Raw genomic sequence first — 24,654 nt, forward strand, 5'->3', positions numbered from 1 at the left:
CCCTACCTTCTCCGGTGGAGTGGCTCGGGTGATCCTCTGGCCTGGGATCGTAGCTCCACCTCACACTGTTGTCTGATGTCCAAGCAAGCATGGAACCTCCTTTGACCTCTGTGTCCCCCTCTGAGAGAACCGGGCATCCAGACAGCATCCACCTCTGCATGCTGTTGGGGATAGCCTGTTGGGGACAGCGAGGTGCTTGGTTCCTGCAGCGACCCTCAATACAGAGGATGCTTTCCTGTGCAACGCCACTCTCTCCCAAAGTCACATCAAAGCAGAAACCCAGAGGGAATCTGCTTCCCCACACCAGGGCCACAGGTTTCTGCGGTCCCCTGTCTCCTCCCTACAGCACCTCCAAACCCAGTTCCCGGGGCAGACAAGCAGCGCTGAGATCAGCTCAGCCCATCCTAACTTGAGGTTGAAGCAGCCACCGCAGCAGCTCAATAGTTACAGGGGAGTGGCAGGCCCCTCCCGGCCACGTCTTGGTTGGTTGGTGCCCCCTCCTCCCTCTGCCCGGCGTGGCATTCGAGCTGTCCAGCTTGTAGCCACCCTAGTCACTGGAGCTACAGGGTGGATTAAAAATAACCTGGGGACCAACCAGCACCCAGGGCACAGGTACTGACTGAGGGCACAAAATCCCAGGGACCCTGTGTGGAAGACTAAGCCTGCAGCAGGCAAAGTTCTGTTCCTCTCTCAGGCCCCACCCAGGCTATCGTCCCTCCTCCCCCTTTTAACCCCTCTTGCCTCCTCTCCCCGGCCGCGGAGGTCACTCGTGCAGAAGGAAACCCTGCCACCAGCCTCAGGATGGGTAACGGCAACAGGAAGGTCTTTTGGACTCTGGGTTTCCTGCTGCTTTTGGGCTCCAGCTTGGCACAAGACACTTGGGAGGCAATGCTGCCGGCCAGGCTGGCCGAGAAGTCCCGAGTAAGTGCCAGGAGGGGTGGAGGGGCCTCTGTGGTGGGAGGTGACCCAGGGGACATAGTCCCCAGATGCTGTGGTTTCTTATCGTGGTGGGAGTCTCCTGTATTAGAGCTGGAGCAGGTAGTAGGCAGACAGGACTCTGCCCCCTGTCCCCGAGGACCGGTTCCTGCCAGCAAGGAGACAAGAGATAGGTCCACCCCCATGTGGAGATTTTGCTTTTGAAGCTTAAGGGAAGTGTCCTTCTTCCTGGAAAGCAGAGTTTGATGAAAGGGTCTGAGGACGCAGAAGTGAGCGTTTGGTCCCCTCCAGTGTCCAAAGCCTGGTCATGGTGCCTTATTCAGGCAAGAGACACTTAGTGGGGAGCATGCTGGGTAAAAATCTATATGACCTGCAAATACAGGATGAGGGGACCTGCTCTTCTCCTCAAGGGTGAGTCAAGCTGCCTGCGGACAAATGACATCCATACCTAGGAAGGTTCTGAGCAGAATGTCAACGGGAGGCAGGCACAATGGGGCCCTACGGCTGAGTCTTAAGTCGGGCTTGTCTTTGGCTGTGTGACTTCAGGCAAGTTGTTTGACCTCTGTAGACACCGACAATCTGCTCTGCAAAGGACAGAGTGATGCATTCCTCTCAGCGAATATGTGGGGGGTTTGTTGTGGTGTGTGACACATCTGTATGTGTTTATAGACGTGTGTGCAGTGCTTATGTGTGCACATACTTACTTGTGTGTGCCTGGGCCATCTACCTTGTCCATCTGATTGCCTTCATTGACAGAAGGTCTCCTACTGAATCCAGAGTTCCCTGGGTGGGCTAGTCTTGCTGGACAGCTTGGCCTGGGCATCCCACCTGCCTCCCGAGCCCATGGGCTCCAAGTGGCTGCCACCTCTGCCAGCTTTTACATCCATTCTGGGTTCTGGAACTTGAACCTCAGATCCACACGGTGGGCGCAGTATCCACTAAGGCATCTCCCCCAGCCCCGGTGTTGGTGTTTTGATGGCCACCACTTGGCAAGACTGTTCTGGGTGGGGGACTTGTCTGCCAGTTCCCGTCCCGGGGTGTCTACACGCGGGCAGCATAGAGTGAATGAGAGGAAGGAAGCCCAGGGCGTGTTAGCTTTTGAGCATTGGGGAGACAGATAACGAGGAAAATGCTGGGGTGGGTGTAAGGTGGGCACCCTCCAAGAGTGTTGAGGTCAGGGAGACAGGATGCCTACAGTGACACTATATACACTTGGGCAGATGCAGAAAGCTCTCAGCACTCAGAGTGGCCAGTGTGTTTCACAGGCTTCAAGTTCAATGCCAACACATGCCTCCTGGCAGGAATGTTGGTTCCTGGGGCTGTAGCTGTTGCAGACCCGTGGCAGGTTCCTGCCATCCCAGTCAGCACCTGGAACATTCTCATGCTAAAGTGAGCAGCAAGGGTAGGGCCTTCTAGGGTTGGAGACATTTGGCCTGGGGCTTTGAAGGGTGAATATGAGTTTGCCAGATCAGGAAGCAGGGAGCTGGGAAACCAATCTGTACTGAGGCTGATCTGGGTTCAAGATGATGCTCTAGGGAAGAGACAGGAAGCCACAGGAGGGGGAGGAGTCAGAGAGTGAAGTAACTGGAGGTGATGGTTCACGTGAGACATGGAATCACCAAAGGCTTCCTGGAAGAGGTGGATGTCCTGAAGGGAGGCTGAGGAAGGATTAAGAATCCAGAGAAAGAAGGACACATCCCTCGAAGGCTGAAGCTCAGAGGCCAGAGTCTAACTAGAGATGAGGGGGAGGGGGAGCGGGGCGGTGCAGGCCAGACAGAAAGGGCAGGCTGCAAGGAAAAGGGCTTTTCTGGTTTTCTCAGGTCCCGGTTCTTTGTACCTTGTGCTGCCATTGGTCACAATCCCTGGGCTTTGCATTATCTGTAGAATTGGCCCCTCCCCGGTGTTCAGACTGCCGTACGTGCCAGAGGAAAGAAAGTGTGTGTGTTGGGGGACATGCTCCACCCTGGGGCAGGCCAGGCTGTGACTCAGAGGTTTCGGGTCCTTGTGTATCTGCCTCTTAATAGCTGTGCAGCCTTGGGCCACTCGCTGCTCCTCTCTGGGTCTCAGAGGGACCTTTAACTGGGTAACCAGAAGAGATGGCAACCCACATACACTGAGAGGCAAGATGCGGCCACATCTTCCACCCCCTCACACAACTTGGTGCTCAGCCCTTGATGGCTGTGGGCTGGTCGGGGCTGGGGACCCCATTTGCAGACTTAGCCTTAAGGGGAGCCGCTTTTTATTGAGAACAGAATCACAATTAAAAGTTAAATCCAGTATGTCTACAATGGACACTTCATTATAGTCCAGTCTGGAATATTCTGTAAATACGCATGTGTTGATGGAGGTCTGGTCCCTAACGCAGTAGTGTTGAGAGGAGGGGCGTGTGGGAGGTGACTGACAGGTCATAGTCCTGGGACTGGATACATTAGTCCCCTAATGGGTTTATATCTGAACGGGCAGTCAAGAGTGGGACCAGGATGCCCCCGCTGATGTTCTGCTTTTCAGGACAAAAGTAGTGAGTGGGCTTTCAGAGGGAGCCCTCGGAAACCCTGAGCCCAAACAAACCTCTCCTGCTCAGGTGTTTGGCTAGAGTGCCCGCTAGCTCCCAGCCGGAAGGGGGCGCTCAGCACAGACGTGGCACTGAGGACTTGGCTGTTTTATCACTGCCCCGGAGGCTTAGAGCTGTGGACTTGGGGTGGGTAACGAGGACATACTGTTTATTTTTCCTGTCTTTGTGCTGGCCTGGACTCAGCCCCACTAGGATGGACAGCCTTGGCCACAAAGGTGAGAGGGTGGTTAAAACCTGCTGGGCACTGCTGCCTGCCTCCCATCCCTGGTTCATCCCACCTCTGAGCACATCCTTCAACGGAGAGAGCAGCTTGCATCCAGGACCTGGAGTTTTCCCAGAGCAAGGCAGGTTCATTTCTTGAGCGACTCAAGTAGGGGTCAGGCAGGAACACTAACCGTGGCTTCCCACGTGAGCTCCTGAAGAAAGCCCAGGGTTGACATCGGTCTGAGCTTTCCTCATGGGTAGTGTAGACACAGCAGCAGGTGCTTTGGGGTTCAAGAAAAGACCAGAGCTCCGGCTGCAGGGGGCCAGAGAGGCTGGAGAGGTGGCTCGGAGGTTAAGAGCATTGGCTGCTCTTCCAGAGGATCTGGGTTCAAGTCCCAGCACCCACATGGTGGCTCACAGCAGAATAACTCCAGTTCCAGGGGACCTGATACCCTCTCACCTCTGCAGGCACCATAAACACTGTGGTTCACAGCCTTACATGTAGGCAAAACACCCATACACATATAAAAAAAAAAAAAGAAAAAGACCAGGCCTTTGCTTTATGCTTGGCATCACTGTGTCTGTGTGTGTCTGTGTGTGTCTGTGTGTGTCTGTGTGTGTCTGTGTGTGTGCGTATGCAAATACACACACTCATGAATATGTACGTGTGTTTGTGTAGGGATGTGAATGTAGATATTATGGGTGGGGCCCACAACAGCTGTGAGTGATGACCAGATCACCTCTGAACCTCCCCTGCACATGCGTCATCTGGGCCTCTCCTCTCTCCTGGAGACTCATGTCCCACACATGCTTTTGTGATATCTTTGTATTCTTTGTATTCTCTTGTTCTTATCAGCAAGATTTGTTTATTTTCTGACCAGCTGCTTTCATAGAAGACAAAAGAAGCAGAGGGCTTACCCTGGGGGTGGGTCTCTTTCGTAATGTTGGGCGTGGGTGGGGTCTGCCCATGCCTGGAACTGGGCCAAGTGAAGAAGACAGGGGCAGTATCTTGGGGTCCAGCCCAGACTCTGACTGAGAGCATAGGCGCAGGCAGAGGATGTCTGCATCACCCAGAGCATAGAGAACACAGGAAGTTCTAGAGGGGCTTCCTATGTGCAGTTGATGACAACACTGCACGAACTGAAGTTTCTGCTCTTCTGAGCTCCAAGCCTCTCCTGAGTGCTGTCCCCATGGGCTGCCGTGTGGAGGTCTGGTGCATCCTCACACTGAACCCCGGCACTGTGGGCCAGGGAGACGCCTATTTTTAGATTTCTGACGTCCAAATTCCAGAGGAAGGGCAAGTGGGCCTTGGAAGGAAAGTTGGCTTTCTCCCTCCGCCAGGCAAACCAATCCTGGAGGACATTTTATTGGTCTAGCCGTGTAGTCTCTAGAAGATTCCAAAGAAGGGCAAAGCTCTCTTGTGGAATGAAGGCGTGGTGAATGTCGGGGAGATCTGGGGTGAGGGCGGCAGCTTCACAGGTGGGGTGCCAGCTCCCTAGAAGGGGGGTCACTCCACAGTTCTTTCAGATGGGGGCAACACTGTATTTACCCTCAGAAGAATCCAGACAGCCCAGAGCTGGGGGCTCGAGGACAGTCCACATGCTGTCCCCCTCCACACACCACTTGTCTGTGTGGACCTCCACTTCTTCATGAGCCCTGCCCATAGCACATGTATTTATTTTTATTCATAGTATTTAAAAATATTTAAAATGGAGTTAAATTGTATATGACATAAGACTTTTTTTTTTTACCTTTTTTTTTTTTTAAACAGGAGCTCGTGTAGCCCAGGCTGGACCTCCTCTGTAGCCAAGGATGACCTTAAACATCCCATCTTCCTGTCTGCACATCCTGAGTGCTGGGGTTGTAGACATGTGCACCATAGCCAGTTTATCCCAGGCTGGGGATTGAACCCTGGTCTGTACACATTCTACCCACTAAGCTGCAACCCTTGCCCCAGCAAACCATCTGTGTGTGTTTGTGTGTGTGTGTGTGGGGGGTGTCTGTTTGGTATGTATGTGTGTGTGTGTGTGGGGGGGTCTGTCTGTCTCTGTGTCTGTGTTTTGTGTGTGTTGTCTGTGAGTGTATCTGTGTATGTATCTGTCTGTATATCTGTGTGTGTGTCTGTGTGTCTATCTTTCTCTGTGTCTGTGTTTTGTGTGTGTTATCTGTGAGTGTATCTGTGTATATGTCCGTCTGTATATCTCTGTGTGTGTCTGTGTGTCTATCTTTCTCTGTGTCTGTGTTTTGTGTGTGTTATCTGTGAGTGTATCTGTGTATATGTCCGTCTGTATATCTCTGTGTGTGTCTGTCTATCTCCAGTGTTAGCCCTACTCCTCTTGAGTCTGAATAAAGGTAGACCTCGCTCTTGGGTTCAAGTACCAAGGATGTGCAAAGCATCACATGGAGGGGGACAGCTTGGGTGAAGAGCAGAACTGATAGTGGTCATAGATATTGGTGGTATCATGGCAGCCTCCGGAATAAGATGCATGGGCTGGCTCTGTCTTGTCTTTAGAATGTGGGGTCACACAGAAACAGATAGACATACAGACCTACATACAGGCAGACGCAGACACACATATACATATACAAATGCATGCACACACAGACACACATGTGCATACGCATGCACACACACGCACACACATCCATTAGTGACAAAAGGCTGGATGGGTCACTGTGTGTACGTAGGTAGAGAGTACACAAGTGACCAGCCAGGTAGGTGGTGGCTGACTGGCAAGGGACAACCAGGGCATTGGCGGGGGGTAGGGGGTGCACAAAAAGGACAGGAGGGGAGGAGGGGAAGGGCTGGGGAGCCAGTCCTGGCCTGACCCTTGGGGCCATCAAGCCTTTAACCTGAGCTGGGAGGGGTTGCAGGGTACACCCTGTATTTCTTTGAGTTTCTCAGATCTCAGGAAGCACCCTTTGTTGAGAGCGTCTCTAAGCGTCATTTTTGCAGGACACCGGAATGTTCTTCAAAACCCTTTCATCAGGGCCCCTCAGTTCTAGGTCACCAGTGACTATTTCTTGTCAGGAAGGAGTGTAAGATGCTTATCTTCATCGTGAGAAACAGGCTTGCTTTCCCATGGGACAGCAGTGGCCCATATTCAACCGATTTCTCCACAGACCACCCCCCAACTAGGGCTGTCTGCGACCAACTAATGGGATAGGGGAGACAGAGAGGTCAGAGAAGAGGGTCCTGCTGACCCCCGGGCACCACGGTGTCTGCACATGGGGCCTACTGTGGAGAAAGCCTGACCATACTCGGCAGTTCTCAGTCACCCTCTGAAGGGGGCCAGCATGGCTGTCATGGTGGATCAGGATTAGAGCTGCTGAGGCCGAACGAGACACAGTTCACTTAATCCTCTAGATGATGACTGTGGAGAGAGCATGAGGGGTTGCGTCTCCTGCCAGCAGTTTCCAAGCAACTGTGGATAGCGTATCGATGTGGGAAACAGCATCAGGTTGCTAAAGACTGAAGACTACGGGACTCAGAAGCCCCACACAGGTCTCCCTTGAATATCTGGGGGAGTGCTAGCCTCGGGCCTTCCTCTCTGCATCCGCCAAGAGTCACTTAGCAATGTCTTCCTCTTACTGGTCATTTCTTTATTTCTGTATGTGTTTCAGGGAGAGATGTATGTATGTGGTGTGTATGTATGTTTATGGATGGACTATACATAGATGGATGTGTGTATGGGTGTGAGGATAGATGTATGGGTGCCTATTGGGGACAGAAATGTCTGTAAGCGCATGCAAAGCGCTAGAAAGTGTGAGTATATGTGTGGACACCAGAGGACAAGCTAAGGTATTCTTGGGCCTCTGTTCACCTGGTCTTTTGAGACAGGGAACTCACAAAGTAAGTTAGGTAGGCTTGTCTCTGCCCGCCTAGCACCAGGAGCATAAGCACTTATCATTGGGGCTGAATGTTTTTTTTACAAGGGTGCTGGGACTTCAACTCAGTTACTTACACTTGCAAGCCAAGCTATTTCCTAACGGAGCCCCCTACTTTTCACAAATTGAACAAGCAATCTGTAAGAGCAAGAAAAGAGAGATTCTCTGGGTAAAGCAGGCTGTAATCCAGAGCAACCCATCACACCTGCGCCCCTGATACCCTTGCCCTGATACCAACCCCGGGACTATCCTGAGCAGGACTTATTCCCCGTGACCAGACGCCCTCTGCAGGACATCAGCAGTAGTGCAGTGCATTTGCAGCCTCAGCTATGGCAGCACAGAAGGGTGTGTAAGGATTGTACCAGAAAGATCCGTGTTGTCTGTTAGTGAGGAAAGGCCACCCTTGGGAGGAGATATATGCTGAGGGATGAAAGGTGATCTAGCCAGAAGATAGACTGAGCTAGTTTCCACCCAGGGACAAATGCCACACTGGGCACTGGGCATGTATCTATTTACAAAACCCATATTGTCCCCACATGGTAAAAGGTCAGACATCAGATCTGTGGCAGGGTTAGAAGCTGACTCCCAGGGCCCAGATTTGAAGCCACCGTGGCTACAAAGCTCCTACTTAAGCACACTAGATGGACCAGGGTGAAGCAGAGCATGCTCAAACACAGCAAAAGCTCTGTTAATGTTGACTACAGATGTCTGATGCAAACAAACCCCCTTTTTTCTTTAAATGAGCTAAGATGTTCTGCACTAGGGTCTTCTAACCTCCTAGGTTTGGTTAGACCCTTCCCAGGGCTCTCTCATGCAGTCCAGCTGCTTTGAGCATCCCACGGATTCCATGGAGAAGATGCTGGGCTGCTTTGAGCACCCCAGGGATTCCATGGAGAAGATGCTGGGCTGCTTTGAGCATCCCACGGATTCCATGGAGAAGATGCTGGGCTGCTTTGAGCATCCCACAGATTCCATGGAGAAGATGCTGGGCTGCTTTGAGCATCCCACAGATTCCATGGAGAAGATGCTCGGCTGCTTTGAGCATCCCACGGATTCCATGGAGAAGATGCTGGGCTGCTTTGAGCATCCCACGGATTCCATGGAGAAGATAGGCAGCAACCACAGCTGCTTGCTGCTGACGCACGGTTCTGGCTCCAGCAAGCTCTGTCTCAGCCAGAGCCATTTTGAACAGCTTGACCTTGTCCGTCACAAGCCTCAGTGAAGTCCAGCAGTCATTTCAGCTAGGAAGGAAGCACTTGGGAGGTGGAGAAAGGAGGGCCATGAGTTCAAGGTTATTCTTAACTGCACAGCAAGTTCAAGGCCAACAGGGATGCGTGAGACCCTGTATATAAAAATGAGCTGGAAAAGATCATAATTCAATTATCAAGTGGATCCCTGTTGCTATTTTACACAGTTTTCCCATCTTTATTCCCCCCATGCATAATGCATATATACACATACAATAAACATGTAATGCATATACACACATACAATAAACATGTATGTTCTGATTATGTGTAGCCACATAGTCAAGACCTGACTACCTAAGTCACTTTGTGTGTGTGTGTGTGTGTGTGTGTGTGTGTGTGTGTGTTTTGAAACAGGGTTTCTCTGTGTAGCCCTGGCTGTCCTGGAACTTACTCTGTAAATCAAGCTGGCCTCGAACTCACAGATCTGCCTGCCTCTGGCTCCTGAGTATTGGGATTAATAGTGTGCACCATATATATTAATATATGGGTCTTTTGCTTGTATATCTGCAACCATGTACATCCTGGTGCTCACAGAGGGCAAAAGATGGACTCATATATCCTTTGGAACCAGAGTTACAGACGGCTGTGAGCTGCCAGGAGGATGCTGGGAACCAAATCTGGGTCTTTTGCAAGAGCAAGAGCTCTTAATCCCTGAGCCATCTCTCCAGCTCCATGTCACTCCTTGCAGGTGGATAGTCAGCCTTTTTTTTTAACATTTAATTTTGAGGGGAAATGACACGCACACACGTGGAGATGAAAGGAAAATTTGCTGGGGTCTGCCCTCTCCTTCCACCATGTGGGTCCCTGGGATCAAAGCAATCAGTAGGTCAGGCGGCAAACGCCTGTCCCCTCTAAGCTGTCCCACCACAGCTGTCTTAGTTAGGGTCACTATTGCTGCAATGAAACTCCATGACCAAAGCAACTTGGAGAGGAAAGTTTATTTTGCACACAGTTCCATACCATAGTTCAGTCCATCATCAAAAGCAGTGAGGGCAGGAAGTTAAGCAGGGCGGGAACCTGGAGCAGGAGCTGATGCAGAGGCTCGCCTGCTTTCTTATAGAACCCAGGACCACCAGCCCAGGATGGCACAATGGGTGGGGCCCTCTTCCATCAATGGCTAGTTAAGAGAACACTACAGGCTGACCCACAGCACCACCCAATCTGGTGGAGACATTCCCTTAACCGAGATTTCCTCCTCTCAGGTGACTATATTTTATGTCAAGTCGGACATATACGTACCCAGGACACCAGCCCTGTCAGTCTGGTGTTTGCCACTAATGACATCACTGGAGGGAAACATGACAGTGTCCCAGGGTTCAGTCCATAGTTGGCTGGATCCATGGCTGTGGGCCTTGGCAAGGCAAAGCATCCTGGTAGTAGTAACGTGGGAAATGTTGCTTACGCCATGTCGGTCAGGATGCTGGGGACAGGAAGGGACCAGGTATCTCCTTCACAGGCACAGGTAGGTCCATGACCTACTCCCTCCAACCACACCTTCCCCTCTAAAGTTTCCACCATCGTCCCTGAACAGCGTCACCTTCTGGCCATCAAGTGTTCCACTATGTGAGCTGTATCCAAGGTGGTGTAAATATATTTATTCTCTTGTGTGTGGTGTGTGAATTTTTAAAGTTCCAGGTACATGGATGTACCGTAAACAAAACTATGTTTCTATAGAAATATACATGTACATGTATCTGCGTGTGTGTTTACATGTATATACATGTATGTGCAATTACATGTAGACAGACAGATGAGAGTTGTCTTACAGGGAGGGGGTCATGCAGACTGCTGTCCCAGCACACACTCAAAACTGCCTTCCTTTTATAGCTACTTCCTTCCTTCCTTCATCCCTTCCTCCATCCCTTCCTTCCTCCTTCCCTCCTTCCCTCCTTTTCTGCTTCTCTCTTGAAGCCATCTCTTTGAGGACAAACAGCAAGTCAAACCCAGACCTTCTGCACTCGTTGTCCAGATAACTGTTTACCCAGGAAAGAGGCTCAGGCTGAGAGCCTGGGTCAATGCCCTTCCACCATGTCCCACAGGCTGAAGAGGTTGCAGCGACAGGCTCCCGGCAGCCCCACGCAGACCGCTGCCCACCACCCCCACGGACACTGCCCCCGGGTGCCTGTCAGGCCACACGCTGCCAGGCTGACTCTGAGTGCCCACGACACAGGCGCTGCTGTTACAATGGCTGTACCTATGCTTGTCTGGAGGCAGTGCCACCTCCACCAGGTAAGTTGAGCTGGGGTCAGAGGGTTAAAGGTCAGGTGGGCCCAATGCTGACCTAGGGAAGAGAAAGAGCTGAGCTGTCTTTGTTCTGAGCTACCTGCTACCTAGCCTGGGTGCTCACCTGCAGCCTTCAGCTGCACCTCTGCAGCTCCTGCTAGGTGCAGCTGCCTCACCTGCATGCACGGAGCCCCCAGCTCCGTGAATATACTCAGCCCAGTGACAATGTCATCTCTGTACAATTCCATCCTTTAAAGGGTGGTCCAATCTATAGGATAGCTCAGCCCATAAAAGAATAAGGGATAAGGGGCTAAGGGTACCTGCTACCAACATGATAACCCCTACGGTTGAAGGAGAGAAAACACTCGTCCAAGATGTCACCTGAACTTCCACACGCACACACACACACACACACACACCCTGAAAATAAAATTCAAAATACATGTGTATTTATATGGGGCAGGACATGCTCAGTTGGTAGCCTGTTTATACTCCGCCTTGGAGCTTGGCCTTGTGAGATTAGGGGACAGGAGGATGACAGTCACCCAGATGCTGCAAGCCTATAGAGTGTCCTACAGGGCAGTGTGCTGGAGCTATCCTCACCTCTCCTATGGGATGACTCGCCCCTCCTCCAGAGCTGGTCACATGACCCCGCCCCAGGAAGACCTCCCTCCCTCTCACCTAGTTCTCTGTCAGTTCTAGACTGGTTGGTGCAGCCCAAACCACGATGGCTTGGTGGCAATGGCTGGCTCCTGGATGGTCCTGAGGAAGTGTTACAAGGTACCTTCCTGCCCCTGGGTGCCAGGTCCCCAGATCAGAACCAGCCCTCCTCACTAGACTGTGAATACGCACATGTGTGTGGAAGCATGTGTGTAAATGTGTTGATTGAGGGTGGTTGTGTTACATACACATGTGGCTGTAGCTATGCCTGCATGATTCAAAGTATGCAGGTGTACATGTGTTTGCACGTTGTTCTTTGTATGGTGTGCTGTGACTGTGTGAGTGTGTAGGGGTGCTGATGGGAGGTGGTCTCTCGAGGTGTCTGTATGCAAGGTACAGCCTGGAGTCTGACAGCAGGTAGGAGGTGGCCTCTCTGAGCGCACATGTATGTATAAACGTGGCTTGGTGTCTGAGTTTATATGTGTGCACTGTGTGAAAGGCACAGATTCGGCCTGCATCTGGGTGGGGTAGAAATTTGCTTTTCTGGATGGGGTGCACTGTCTGCTCCCCAGGTCTGCTAGCTGAGACTTGGCCTGTGTCCCTCCACAGCAGAGGCTTGCAGCACCACCGAGGATGGGGCAGAACCACTTCTCTGTCCCTCAGGCTATGAGTGCCACATCTTGCGGCCAGGGGACGCAGCCCAGGGCATACCCAACCATGGACAGTGTGTTAAACAACGCCGGCAAGCAGGTGAGCACTATTGGTCTAAACTGCCCTGGACCGACCCCAACCCCACTGCTGGAGAACACCTTGTCACCCCAAGCCTGGCTCAGAGTCCCCAAGCCCCTCTTCCTATCCCTCTGGGTCCTGCTGCCATCTGTAATTCCAGCTCTGTCTGTGTCTGCTACCTGGGTGGCCTTGGGATCAATTTCTTTGCCTCTCTGAGCCTCAGTTTCTTCCTATGTAGAATGGGACCACTTCCTGTTGTCATAAGATCAGGTGAAAACATGCGGAGTTCTGGGAGTGGAGCCAGGCAGGCACAGGTGTTAGGGGACACCAGATCTTGTGTATCTATCTCTAAATCGGTCTTTAACCCCACAGAACTTGAATTTTTTTTTTCTTCAGAGCTGAGGACCAAACCCAGGGCCTTGCGCTTGCTAGGCAAGCACTCTACCACTGAGCTAAATCCCCAACCCCGCAGAATTTGAATTTTTTAAATCTGTTATTGTATATGTGTATACAATGAGGGAGAAGCAAGCAGATGTTCCCTGGTCCACAGCTGTGGCCAACTTTGAAGAGTCCCTTCTCTCCCGCTAGCTTCTTGTGGGTTCCAGGACTTGAACTTGGGTCATCAGGCTTGGTTACACCACAGACACCTTTACCTGCCGAGCCATCCATGAGACCCAAACCTCCCAATTTGGATTGTCTGTGAATCCTCGCTTCCCATGGCAGTTGAGTGTCATTAACATGTGTCACTGGAAGTCATGGATAAAGCAGTGAGTGACAAGGTTCAGTCTATGTGAAATGGGCTGAGAGCAGAGTGGTCAAGCTGCTAGTTGAGGTTCTGTAGGGAAAAGCCAGGTTAACACACACACACACATACAAGACCATCATGGCTCCACATGGAGTAGCGTCTGCCCATTTATTGATGCCAGTCCCTAGATACCAGGTGCCGGTGAGGGGGCGTGAGGGGGTAGACCTCCAGAAATAGAACCCCTGAAGCAGGCAGCTGACTAGTTCTACAGGATAGAGGGATGCCTTCCACAAGAGACCCTGGCATCCCTAGGGATGCTTCGTACACTGGAAGCCTCATATTCCTGCCTCTTTCTCACATGTAGCCCAGGCTGGCCTGGACTCTCTATTTATTGTAGCTAAGGATGGCCTTAAACTTCTAATTCTTCTGTCCTCCCCTGCTGGGATTACAGGCTCTACACCATAAACTACCATGCTGGGTTTATGTACAAGGGGACAGAGCATAGGGCTTTGTGTATCGAGGCAACACTCTGCCACCTGAGCTGTGTCCCCACCCCAGGATGGCCTTTCTGGTCTCCCGATCTTGCTCATTTGGTTCTATGATTTCTTAGATTGGAGTAATTCAAACCAGTTCAGACAACTTCTAGAGAGTCTGAATCCAAATGGACTCATGTCCTAAGGAAGCTTAGCACGGAGAATGGGCTCTTCAACTAGACCACACCATGGATGTCCAAACACGAGAATGAAGACTTGGAGAAACTGCTCATAGCCTGATGCTTCCTTCCTGGGTGCCCTCGCCCTCTCACCAGATTTTCTTAGTCTCAGTTTTTCTATCTGTAAAATGGGGCTTGGGGTGGTAATGGGCTGATTACTGCATAGGCAGATTCTAAGGCTTGAGTCAATGTCTGTGGGGAGCTTATGTCCCACCAGATACACAGCAGCTCCTCAGTGAGTGTGCACCACCTCTATCCCTGGCACAGGAAGGGGGAGGAAGCAGGCCAAGATCCTGCCTCACCACGAGCTGCAAATCTCATGTGTGCACCCGAGCATGCAGCTGTGTGTGCATGCACCTGCACACGCCCGTGTGTGTTGTGCCTCCTCTCCCGCAGGGACACCTCCAGATTCCCAGGTGGAAGTAAATTCTCCCAGTCTTGACCTCGGGGCTGTCACTTAGAAATAATTGGTGATAATTAGATCTGAGTTTAGAAACATCTTGGAGCCCCTCACCAGAGGGACAAAGCTCTCAGCAGAGTATAAGAACACGTGTGCCACAGTAACCGAGAGACACTGTTAGGAAAAAAAAAAAAAAAAAAAAAAAAAAACCACCAGTTTTTTAAAAACCGCTCATTCAGAGTAACCTCAGGAATATGGCAGAGCTGCAGGAACATTACTGAGACCACCATGGAGGCCCAGCACTGGCAAAACAGCCCTTTCCTGTCCCCACGCCCCACAGAAATGGACATGTGTGCTTTATTGGGCCATCTGAGAATTAATTGCTGGGCTAGAGAGATAGGTGAGAACCCTTGCTGAGTAAGATAGGGACCAGAGTCTATATTTAAAAAAAACTGGGTGTGGCCAGATGTGATATCCCAGAACTGGGGTGCAAGGACAGACTAAGGGTGACTGCTGACCACCCATTTAGCTCCAGGATCAAAGGACCCTACCGCAAAGGAACAAGGTAGAAAAAGAAATGGATACTAATGTCCTTCTCTGGCCTCCGAGCATATACAGGCATACACTCATGCACACACATGTGCACGAATGCACACACAAGCATGCACACACACCACATGCACACAGATCACACTCATGCATGCATGCACACACAAGCATGCACACACATGCACACAGATCACACTCATGCATGCACACATACCACACACACATATATGCACACACATCATACCACATACACACATATCACACCACACACACATAAACATGCACACACACACACAGAATAAACTGTGGGCTTGAGACCACCCTAAGGCACAGTCTTCTTTCCTCCTGTCCGCTCTCCTGGGTTAGTGGTCAGAGATCTTTTTTTTTTTTTTTTTGGATTATTATTTTTTTTATTAGATATTTTATTTACACTTCAGATGCCATCCACTTTCCCCATTCCCCCCCTTAGAAAACCCCTATCCCATGCCCCCTTTTCCTTTTTGCATTTATACATTTTTTTAAAATGTTAATCATAAGCTTTATAAGTTTGGAATTGTTCAATCAGAGGTGTAACCCACTGACCAACCTAGATATAACAACTATCTTTGACTGGTGGAGATACATGAATATCTGCCTCCCTGTCTCCCCCCTCTTTCTCTCTTTTATCACCTACCTTCTCCTCTCCTTTTCTTCATCTCAGTACTCCTCCTACCTTAGCTCCTCCTACACATCACCCTTCCTGTTAAAATGAAACTTTTCTCTCAAAATACAATTAGAGCATAATTATGCCAATATGTACCAGTGAGGTACAAGGTAGTCCTAATACGCCGTCCATCCTTTTGTTGACTAACCAGCACCTCTGTCATCTATCCTAACTAAAACATTTAGTTCTGAACCTGGCTTTAGGATGAATGTCAGCTGAAGACCATCCACTCAAATCTTTTCTCTTAAGGTCAATAGCTATAAGTTTTCAACCCCATCAGAATTCCAGAATGACTGAGTTAACTATAATTGTGGGAAGCACAAAGCATAGCTTCTAAAACTTAGCCAATTTATAGAGACCTCTGAACACCTGAAAAGCCCCTATACTACCGAACGTTGGAGCATCAAATCTTTAGCCTTCTGGCCCAGAATCATCTGACAGACCTTAGTGATGCAGGATTATTAAGGGCTGATTACTCTGTCTAGGCAGATATAATCAGTCGACTATTCTGCATGTGTGTCCTTTTCTGGACAGTAATTTGTCTGTAGATGGAGAGAGGCAATTCTTGCCTAGTGGCTGTTACCACACAACTGGAGTAACTCCAAGGATGCTCAATTTCTTCTTAGAATCCATGACAGGAAGCTGTCAGGAGCAGACAGGTCTCTAATCAATATGAACATTGATATATAAATATTTGTAGCGTCAGTTCTATGGACTTCTGATGTTTTGAAAACCAAGTATCCATGTAAGGTAACCTGGACTGTTGTCTGTTCACTCCTCTCAGTTATTTCTAAATAAAATATGGAAAACACCCTAACAATAAACTCAAAAATATGAATTTGCTATAGTCCCTTAACTCATAGGTTAACCATCCCAAATCAGTTAAAAAAGTTAAAAAAGGGCTGGGTCTAGGCCTTGTATTCCTAAATGTGTTATACAGGCACAATGCCCATGAGAGTATCAATATTCATCTCATTTTTATATTAACAAGAGGCTCATACCAATGAAAACCTTAAATTTGGGTCAGAGAGCTTTATGGTCCAGATAGCAGTTCCCAAACTCTTTGGTCTCTGGTCTCCTTTGTCCCTCAAAATAATGTCAAAACATTTGCACAGAGCTGTAACTGGAAGCTGACTAACAGCTCCAGAGCTCCTAAAATCTTTCTCTTTTTGCTCATTTTTTTGCAGAGGGGCGGGTCCTGCGACAGAAGCTTCACAAGGTATATCCAGGTGAGAGGAAGAAGGCTCTCTTTCTCTGAAGAAGACACAAGAAAGGGAAGAAAGCATATGTGTGACCGAATAAATTTCAAAAGACCAGGACTAAGCTAGAGAGAACGGAATGGCACTTAGGTTTGAGAATAAAGCCGAGATCTGTCATTTTGATACTGGGCAGGACAGGTGGGAGCCAGAGAGGGGCTCGGGCAAATCACGTCCTCATTCTCTGGTCAGAATCTGGGAATGGACACAGTTATGTCTCTTCTCCATGCAGAGAATTTTAGAAGATGATCTTTTATCCATCTTTCTGATTGTTCTGATTTATCTGAGAATCCATACATACATCCACCCATTCATCCACCTATCCATTCTTATATCCATCCACCTGTCTGTTCATCCATCCATCTACCCATCCATCCATCTGTCCACTCATCCATCCATCTACCCATCCATCCATCTGTCCACTCATCCATCCATCTACCCATCCATCCATCTGTCCACTCATCTATCCACCCATCCATCTACCCATTCATCTATCCATCCATCCATCCATCCATCCATCCATCCACCCACCCATCCATCCACCCACCCATCCATCCATCCATCCATTCATCCACCCACCCATCCATCCATCCATCCATTCATCCACCCATCCATCCACCCACCCATCCATCCACACATCCATCCACCCACCCACTCATTCATCCATCCATCCACTCATTCATCCACCCACCCATTCACCCACCCATCCATCCACCCACCCACCCATCCTTTTCCCATTCTTCCATTCATGTCTTTGGCCACCCAACCCATCTTTCCATCCATTCCTTCTTCCTTCCGTCCCTCTCTTGATCTTTCTACCTCATCTCTTGATCTACCTGTTTCACTCATCCATCTACCCTACCTATCCAATTTTATCTCTCCATTAATTCATTTATCCATTATTCATCTACCTACCCACCCCATGAACCCACCACTCACTACCCACTCAGTCACCCGTCCTCCACCTCCCATCCATGTAGCATGTCTTTGTCAGGCATTGCTCACTCAGGGCTGTGGCTCCATCTGCAAATGCAATGAACCTAGTTCCTGTCAGAGTAGCCCAGGCGGGAAATTTAAATACACATAAAGCTTCATGGTCTGGTGACCAAGGCTTTAGATATCACACACCAGATACCATGAGGATGCTTCAGACCAGGTTGTCAGAGGAGTTTCTAGGGAGGGATTAAGAAAACTCAGGCTATGGAATTGGAGGCATTGGCAGCAGAAGGGCAAGTGTGATGATCTGGGGGAGGAGTGGCTGCCCCCATGGATGTCCCTGTGGCTACCCCCGTGGCTGTCCCTGTGGCTGCCCCATGGCTGTCTCCGTGGCTACCCTGTGGCTGCCCCCGTGGCTGCCTCCGTGGCTGTCCCTCTGGATGCCCCATGGCTGTCCCAATGGCTGTCCTTGTGGCTGCCCCTGTGGTTATCCCTGTAGCTGCCTCCATGGCTGTCCTTGTGGCTGCCCCCGTGGTTATCCCTGTAGCTGCCTCCATGGCTGCTCTTGTGGCTGCTCCCGTAGTTGGAGCATGTGATGAATGAGCCGGTTGGATTGGGTAGGTAGGAGAGCCAAGGATACGGCTCAAAGGTACAGCACCTAGTGTACCTGAGGCCCTCGACTCAATCCCCAGTATACTAAAGGGGGAACAGAGAAATGCAGGCAGGAGCCCTGCTGAGGCCAGGGAGAGATATGTGTGCAGACTTGAGCGGATTCATTACGAATTAGCGCCTGGGGCCAGCTGCCGTGCGGTGCCAAGGCATCCAGACTTCCTGTGATGGTCGCAGGAGGCTGGTGCGGGAATTCAATCAGAACATCTGTTCTGATGGGCTGTGTTCTTGTTGCAGAAGGTGACTCCAAGAATGTGGCAGAGCCTGGGAAGGGACAACAGAGGCACTTTCCATAAAGTGAAGACTGGCTGGTGAGTGGAGGCGAGTTGTTTGCTTAGACAGCCGTCATACCCACCTTGGCCACACGAGGGCGACCTCAGAACATTACAATCCTTCCAAGTACCCAGAAAATCAGCCGCAGACCCTAAACCTAAGACCTGGCTGACCACCGCCTCCTTGCTAGTCAGCTGCCTTCACGTTTTCTAGTTTAGGCCAGTGGTGTCTCCTGTGCCCCGTAAGTCTTGCCTTCTCTCCCATTCTGCCACACAGTACTATAGGGAGCGGTCTGTCTGACTGATATGGCCCGTGGACGCCCCAGCTCAGCATTTGTCGTGGCATCTACTGAATCCCACTGCTCAGCAATAACTGGTGGTCCTTCCTGTACACCACAGGGAACAAATCCTACAGGCGGGGCTTTGGCATCCTGTTAGAAGGGAGTCTAAGCTAGCCACCCGGTAGATCAACAAGGATGCCACAGTCATACTAGGGACTGTGCAAGGAATGACAAGAAGAATGCAGGAGCTGCCCCCAGTGAGGGTGAGGAGGATACTGAGGGGTTACTGAGCCCAGAACTGAAATCTGTGGAGGAGAAGGTGCTTCCTGGGGGGTGTAGGCTGGAGGGCAGGATGGCACCAGGTCGGGGGAAGTGAAGGGTATGGTCCCCAGGGTGGGTCACTTCAGATGTGAGGAGCCACAGGGAGGCTGCTGAGGGGACAGGGGATATCAAGGAGACCAATTACATAGGGGGCTACCCAGCAAAACATCCACACAGAAACATACAAAGGTGCAGGTTTGCTTTGCTTTCACCAGAAAACCCCCCCCCCCCCCCCCCCGTAAACCAAGAACCTGCCCAGACTTTAACATTCTTACAAGACAAATGACAGCCATGACAGTGGCAGCTCCCCCGGGGTCATGGAAAAGGAAGGCATGGCCCAGTTTCTAGGGTATTCGAGAGTAAATCCCTGGAATTTTGGGAGCCGACTTTAGTAGAAAGCGGCTAGATCAACTTTGCAGCCATCTGGAACCATATACCCTGATGAAAGACTTGGTTGTCAAAAGCCTATAACAGCTGAGCACACTCTGATAAATATATTGTTTATTCCACATAGCTTATTTTGCTGTTTAGTGACCTCAGCTGTATGGTGCACGTGGTAAAGTGTTTTCACCTGTGCTCTCCTGCTTGTGTATATAAATACCTCAGAATTCCCTTCAATAGAAGAGACTTGAGAAAAAAGAGAAGAGACCAAATAAAAGAGATTCAATAAGAGAGACTTGAGAGAGACTTGATAAAGAAGAGACTTGATCACACCCTGTCTTGTCTCCATTCTTCTCGTCTCCTGCCCCAAGAGCCCCATTCTCTCTCTTGACCAGAGCACTTAGCCACAAAAGCGTTGAGGCAAAGCGTTGAGGAAGAGTAAAGGCCACAACACTGGAAGACTGCGGAGCAGGCAGGGACTGATGTCAACCTGTCTGCTGTCTGCAAATGACAGGAGCCAGCCTTGGTATGATTCAAGAAAGTCTAGGCCTGCAACTTCCATCAGAGCAGGCTAGCTCAGGCTCAGCATGAGGTCGTGAATCATAAGGAAGGCTGGGAGTTCAGACTCTGGAGGCAATGGGGCCTGACTGTAGATCTCAGTTCCCTACCGTGTAGCCTTAAGCGAGTGACTCAGCTCTCCAAACCTGTTTTCCTCTCTATGAAATATATATAATGGTAATGGCACGGGTCAGTAGCTAGTCAGGGACCATGGAGACCTTGCAGAGGTGTAAGGGTTTCATCTTTGCAGAAATACATCTTTCTGATGGGCCTAGGGCAGACAGGAATTTAACAGTCCCACCCACAGTGGAATCATGTCTTCTTTGCCCCTTTCCTTTATAGCCGCTGCCAGTCCTTTCCTGTGCTTTCCACAGCAAAAGAATTTGACCCTAGACATCACACTCCACAGAACAGGACTCTAGAGCTCCCGGGAAATAGGACTTCAGACTCCCAACCCCAGAGTGGCCCAGCCTGGTGTGGTAACTTGCTGGAAGCCCCCTGATCAGCTCTGGGTCCCTGCTCAGCATCCTCATCACATGAACCCGCAGCTTCTAGGTGACTTTTGCAGATTTTCCCTGCGGAGGGCATATAATCATCCTTATTGTTCCCAAAATAAACCTGACCACTGCGTAGCAGAAATAAGCTACTTTATCAGGCTTGATTTTTTTTTATTACATTTATTTATGTGTGTGTGAATATCTGTTGTGGGAGGGGGAGGGGAGGGGAGGGGAAGGGTGAGAGGGAGGAGGGCTACAGTTTGCAGAGTCGTGATTCTTAGGAGGCAAGACCGTAGTTCATTCAGTTCAACAGGACTAAGTAGCTGGTGTTAGCTCAAACTTCAGGAGTCCAACCCCAAGTAGATTATTTTAGGTATATTTAAACACAGCCTAGTTAGGCGAAAACTCTCCTGGTGATAAGTAGCTCAATCCTGTGTGCACAATAAAGCAAAGGTGAGACTATATCAGGACTCTTTGTAAAGTACATGTGACATCTTCTGTAAATGTAGGTTCCGTAGACTGATAAACTCACAGACAGAGTCTGGGGAAGGACCCAGTGTGGTCGCAGCCACACAGATAGTGTAAAGGTTACCAGGCTGTTAACCATGTCCACTCCCAGCCTTCTGGGCAGATAATAGGTTATGTGTCCCTTCCTTTGAGGGAACAACTTTATGTGCTGTGTTTAATATTCCTGGGTCCCTTGGTGCTTATGTGTGAGCACAAGAACATCCATGCTTCCCACAGTCTCTCTGTCTCTCTGTCTCTCTGTCTCTCTCTCTCTGTCTCTCTCTCTCTCTCTCTCTGTGTATGTGTGGATGGATGGATGGATAGATGGGCACACATGTGTGCATGGGTATGCACACACCACAGCACATGTGTGTATGGAGGTCAGAAGACAACTTATCCAAGCTGGTTCTCCTTCCACCCTGTCTCAGGGGTTGAACTTGGGCTGTGAAGTTGGGTGTGAGCCCCTTTCCTGTTGAGCCACCTCAGGTCTGAGTCAGGGCTTTAACTATTTAATATCCTTAAATGTGCTGTGCTGGAGGCTACCCCTTGGAGGTTATTGAGGAGTGCAGGGTGTGTGTGACAGGGAGATGCCACGCTTCCTGGGGCCAGATGGATTCTCTGGGTACAAGCAGCTGAGTCCTGGGTGCTCACAGCAAGGAGGGGCACTGGGAGGCTGGGGCGGGTAGGTGAGCCAGGAGCTGCCCCAGGCCAGTGGCGTTGCATGGGCCAAGTCCCTTCACAAGGACTTCCCTGTACAAGCAGACTTAAATAATCACTTTGTGTTCTGGTCCTGCTGACCTTGGCTTAGTCCTCCTTGGTGGTTTTCCATCAGATCTTCCAGCACACATAATCTTGGGTAAAGCAGGCAGGCCCCTAGGCCCCCAGAGCCTTCCTTCCTCAAGGCACAGTGACCTAACCTGGCTGAGTCAAGGTGGCACACTCTGTGCCCTTCAGTGTTATGAGGTAAGTGTGGGAGAAAGCCTGTTCACAGGCACTGGGGGAGGAGCCAGAGAGGGCTTCCTGGAGGTGGGGAATGTCTGAGCTAAGTTTCTGAGTATTGGTCTCTGGGGTTGCCATCCCAAGCCATCACCAGCCAAGTAGCTGCAGAAACACAGCACAGTGATGGAGCCTGGAGTAGGAGCCTGACCCTCATCCAGTGGCCTTGGGCAGTTTCTCTGGCTTCTCCATCCCTTAGAACAATGAACACTTCACCTCCCCTTGACTACCATGGTCTGTCACAAAGAAAAGGCTGAGCAAGTGTGAATCCACTGTAGGAGGGCAGGAGAAAAGAGGGAAGGGTGGAAAAATCTACCAGGTAGGGGAGGAGCGGGGCGGGGGGAGGGGGAGAAAGAAGAAAGAGAGGGAGAAGAAAAAGGGAGGGAGGAGGAGAGAAGAAGAGGACAGCTCTTGACCACATTCCAGGGCTAGCCTCTAACCCACATGGGAGTCAAGGCAGAGATTCCAGGGTCCCCAGTATCTAGTATCTAGCTCCCTGATTTTTGATTTAGACTTGCTCTGTGGGTTTATCTTGTATGAAAACAAGAATGTATGAATGTATGAAGCAATGCACACAACCTCTGGGTTGGGACAGGCCAGCAGGTGAAGACTACAAGAAGTCTGTCAGAACCTTCTTGGACCTGCATGCCAGGATCCTGAGACCAGAGAGAGAAAGTCCAGCAGGCCAGAGCCACACCGAGGTAACAATGGAGCTCCCTGGTGGCTGTGCCACCTGTGTCTGAGTCTCATAGCTAGGGACAGACACAGCCACCTCCTCAGTCCACACCTACCCCACACCTGTCTTTCCTGCTCACAGAGCTTCTCACCAGGTCACACTCAGAGTAGTTCAACAGGCGCCTGGAGATGGACAACACCCTGCCCACTAGATGAAGGAGTGCCACCCTACCCAGTCTGAGAGACTGGAGAGAACTGAGGATCAGGGCGATGGATCGGGTTTCAATAGTCACAGCTGAGCCTAGTAATTCCTGTTTCCCACCTGCAAGCCATCAGCAGCCAGCTGCCACTGAGAGCAACTGAACGTCCCGTCTGTGAATCAACAAGGTCTTTTTTTTACTAACTGTTAGATTATGGACCTGACCCTTTAAGAATAGGATTTTACATATACAAAAATATGTGTGTGTATGTATGTATGTATGTATGTATGTATGTATGTATGTATGTATGTGAGTATATATGTATGTCTGTATGTCTGTATGTATACACACACAAACACACACATCACACAGCTGAAGAAATAAGGCCACCAATGAATTTGTTGCTTTTATTGTCCTGGTTAATTTTTGTTTTTGTTTTTGTTTTTTTTTTTTTTTTGTCAGCTCGACACAAACTAGAGTTATCTGGGACAAGGCACAAATGTGCCCATCAGATTGGCCGATAGACAAAACAGTGGTTCACTTTCTTGATTAGTGATTGATGTGGGAGGACCCAACCCACTGGTTCTGGGTTCTGTAAGAAAGCATCCTGAATAATCCACGAGGGGCAAGCCAGTAAGCAGCACCCTCCGTGGCCTCTGCACCAGCTCCTGCCTCCAGGTTCCTGCCCTGCTTGAGTTTCTGCCTTGGCGTTTCTCGGTGAACTCTGACCCAGAATACGTATGCCAAATAAGCCCTTTCCTCCCCAAGGTGTTCCACGTATTATCACTGCAGTAGAAAACATACCAGGCTATTACAGAACACGGGTGAAGGGTTACTCACCAGAGCATGCATGACAGATACCAAGTGAGACACGTCATTGAAAAGTCTCACCACGCCATGGAGGGCAGCTTCCCCGCAGCGGCACGGAGTTCCTGATTCTCTCAGCTTCCACCCTCTCTATTTGCCCCTGCACCTCCCGAGGCCACGTACGGCTGTCCCAACATCCCGAGCAGCTGGAAAAGGGGATGGATGTACAGATCCAGGAGCCCAGTCTGACCCAGAGCAGGGGGTTTGCCAGGAGACAAAGGCCACCTTGTTCCCAGACTCTGCCTTCCACAAACTCAAAGCTCACAATTTACCGACATAACGCACATCACAGACCCAACGTCTAACAGAGGAACTTGGAGCATGTGGGCTCTCTTGAATGGCTCTCCACGGAGGAGCTTACAGTGGACAGTGATGTCCCCTCCTCAGCCAGGTCCCAGCATGGCTCAGCACTAGGGACACACTGTAGGGTCAACAGAGGGTGCTCAACCTCAGCAATCAGCTGTGCCCATCCCTGCAGCATGTGACTGAGGCCCTGAGCTCCCCTGCACACCTGCCAGCCCAGCTGGGTCTCCCCCCACCCCACCCCCCGGCTCTCCAGACGGGGGAATGCTCACAGGTCCTTTGCGATAGATATTCTGTCCCCCCCCCCCCCAATATGGACTGATCCCTTTGCCGATGAGAGGCTGAGACTGGGGTAAAGGTTATA

General features: G+C 50.3%; 1 protein-coding gene across 1 annotated transcript; it reads left to right on the forward strand.

The window, feature by feature from the left end:
• The first annotated feature begins 619 nt into the window (after positions 1-619).
• Positions 620-20,892, forward strand: Wfdc1 (WAP four-disulfide core domain 1). The gene is made up of 7 exons (XM_034522550.3): positions 620-921; positions 10,890-11,079; positions 11,770-11,853; positions 12,343-12,483; positions 16,759-16,800; positions 18,670-18,743; positions 20,588-20,892. Exons 1-6 carry the CDS (start codon positions 802-804, stop codon positions 18,726-18,728), a joined length of 636 nt encoding a protein of 211 aa, XP_034378441.1. The 5' UTR covers positions 620-801; the 3' UTR covers positions 18,729-18,743; positions 20,588-20,892.
• The last annotated feature ends 3,762 nt before the right edge of the window (positions 20,893-24,654 follow it).

Source organism: Arvicanthis niloticus, chromosome 18 (genome assembly GCF_011762505.2).
Source record: "Arvicanthis niloticus isolate mArvNil1 chromosome 18, mArvNil1.pat.X, whole genome shotgun sequence".
Taxonomy (NCBI): Eukaryota; Metazoa; Chordata; class Mammalia; order Rodentia; family Muridae; genus Arvicanthis; species Arvicanthis niloticus.

What these genes read in the sequence shown, in the direction of transcription:
- Wfdc1 (XM_034522550.3), top strand. Translation starts at nt 802, where the DNA reads ATGGGTAACGGCAACAGGAAGGTCTTTTGGACTCTGGGTTTCCTGCTG. An exon ending in TAAACAACGCCGGCAAGCAG is followed by an intron (nt 12,484 to 16,758) that starts GTGAGCACTATT and finishes ATTTTTTTGCAG; the next exon opens with AGGGGCGGGTCCTGCGACAG. An exon ending in GCTTCACAAGGTATATCCAG is followed by an intron (nt 16,801 to 18,669) that starts GTGAGAGGAAGA and finishes TTCTTGTTGCAG; the next exon opens with AAGGTGACTCCAAGAATGTG.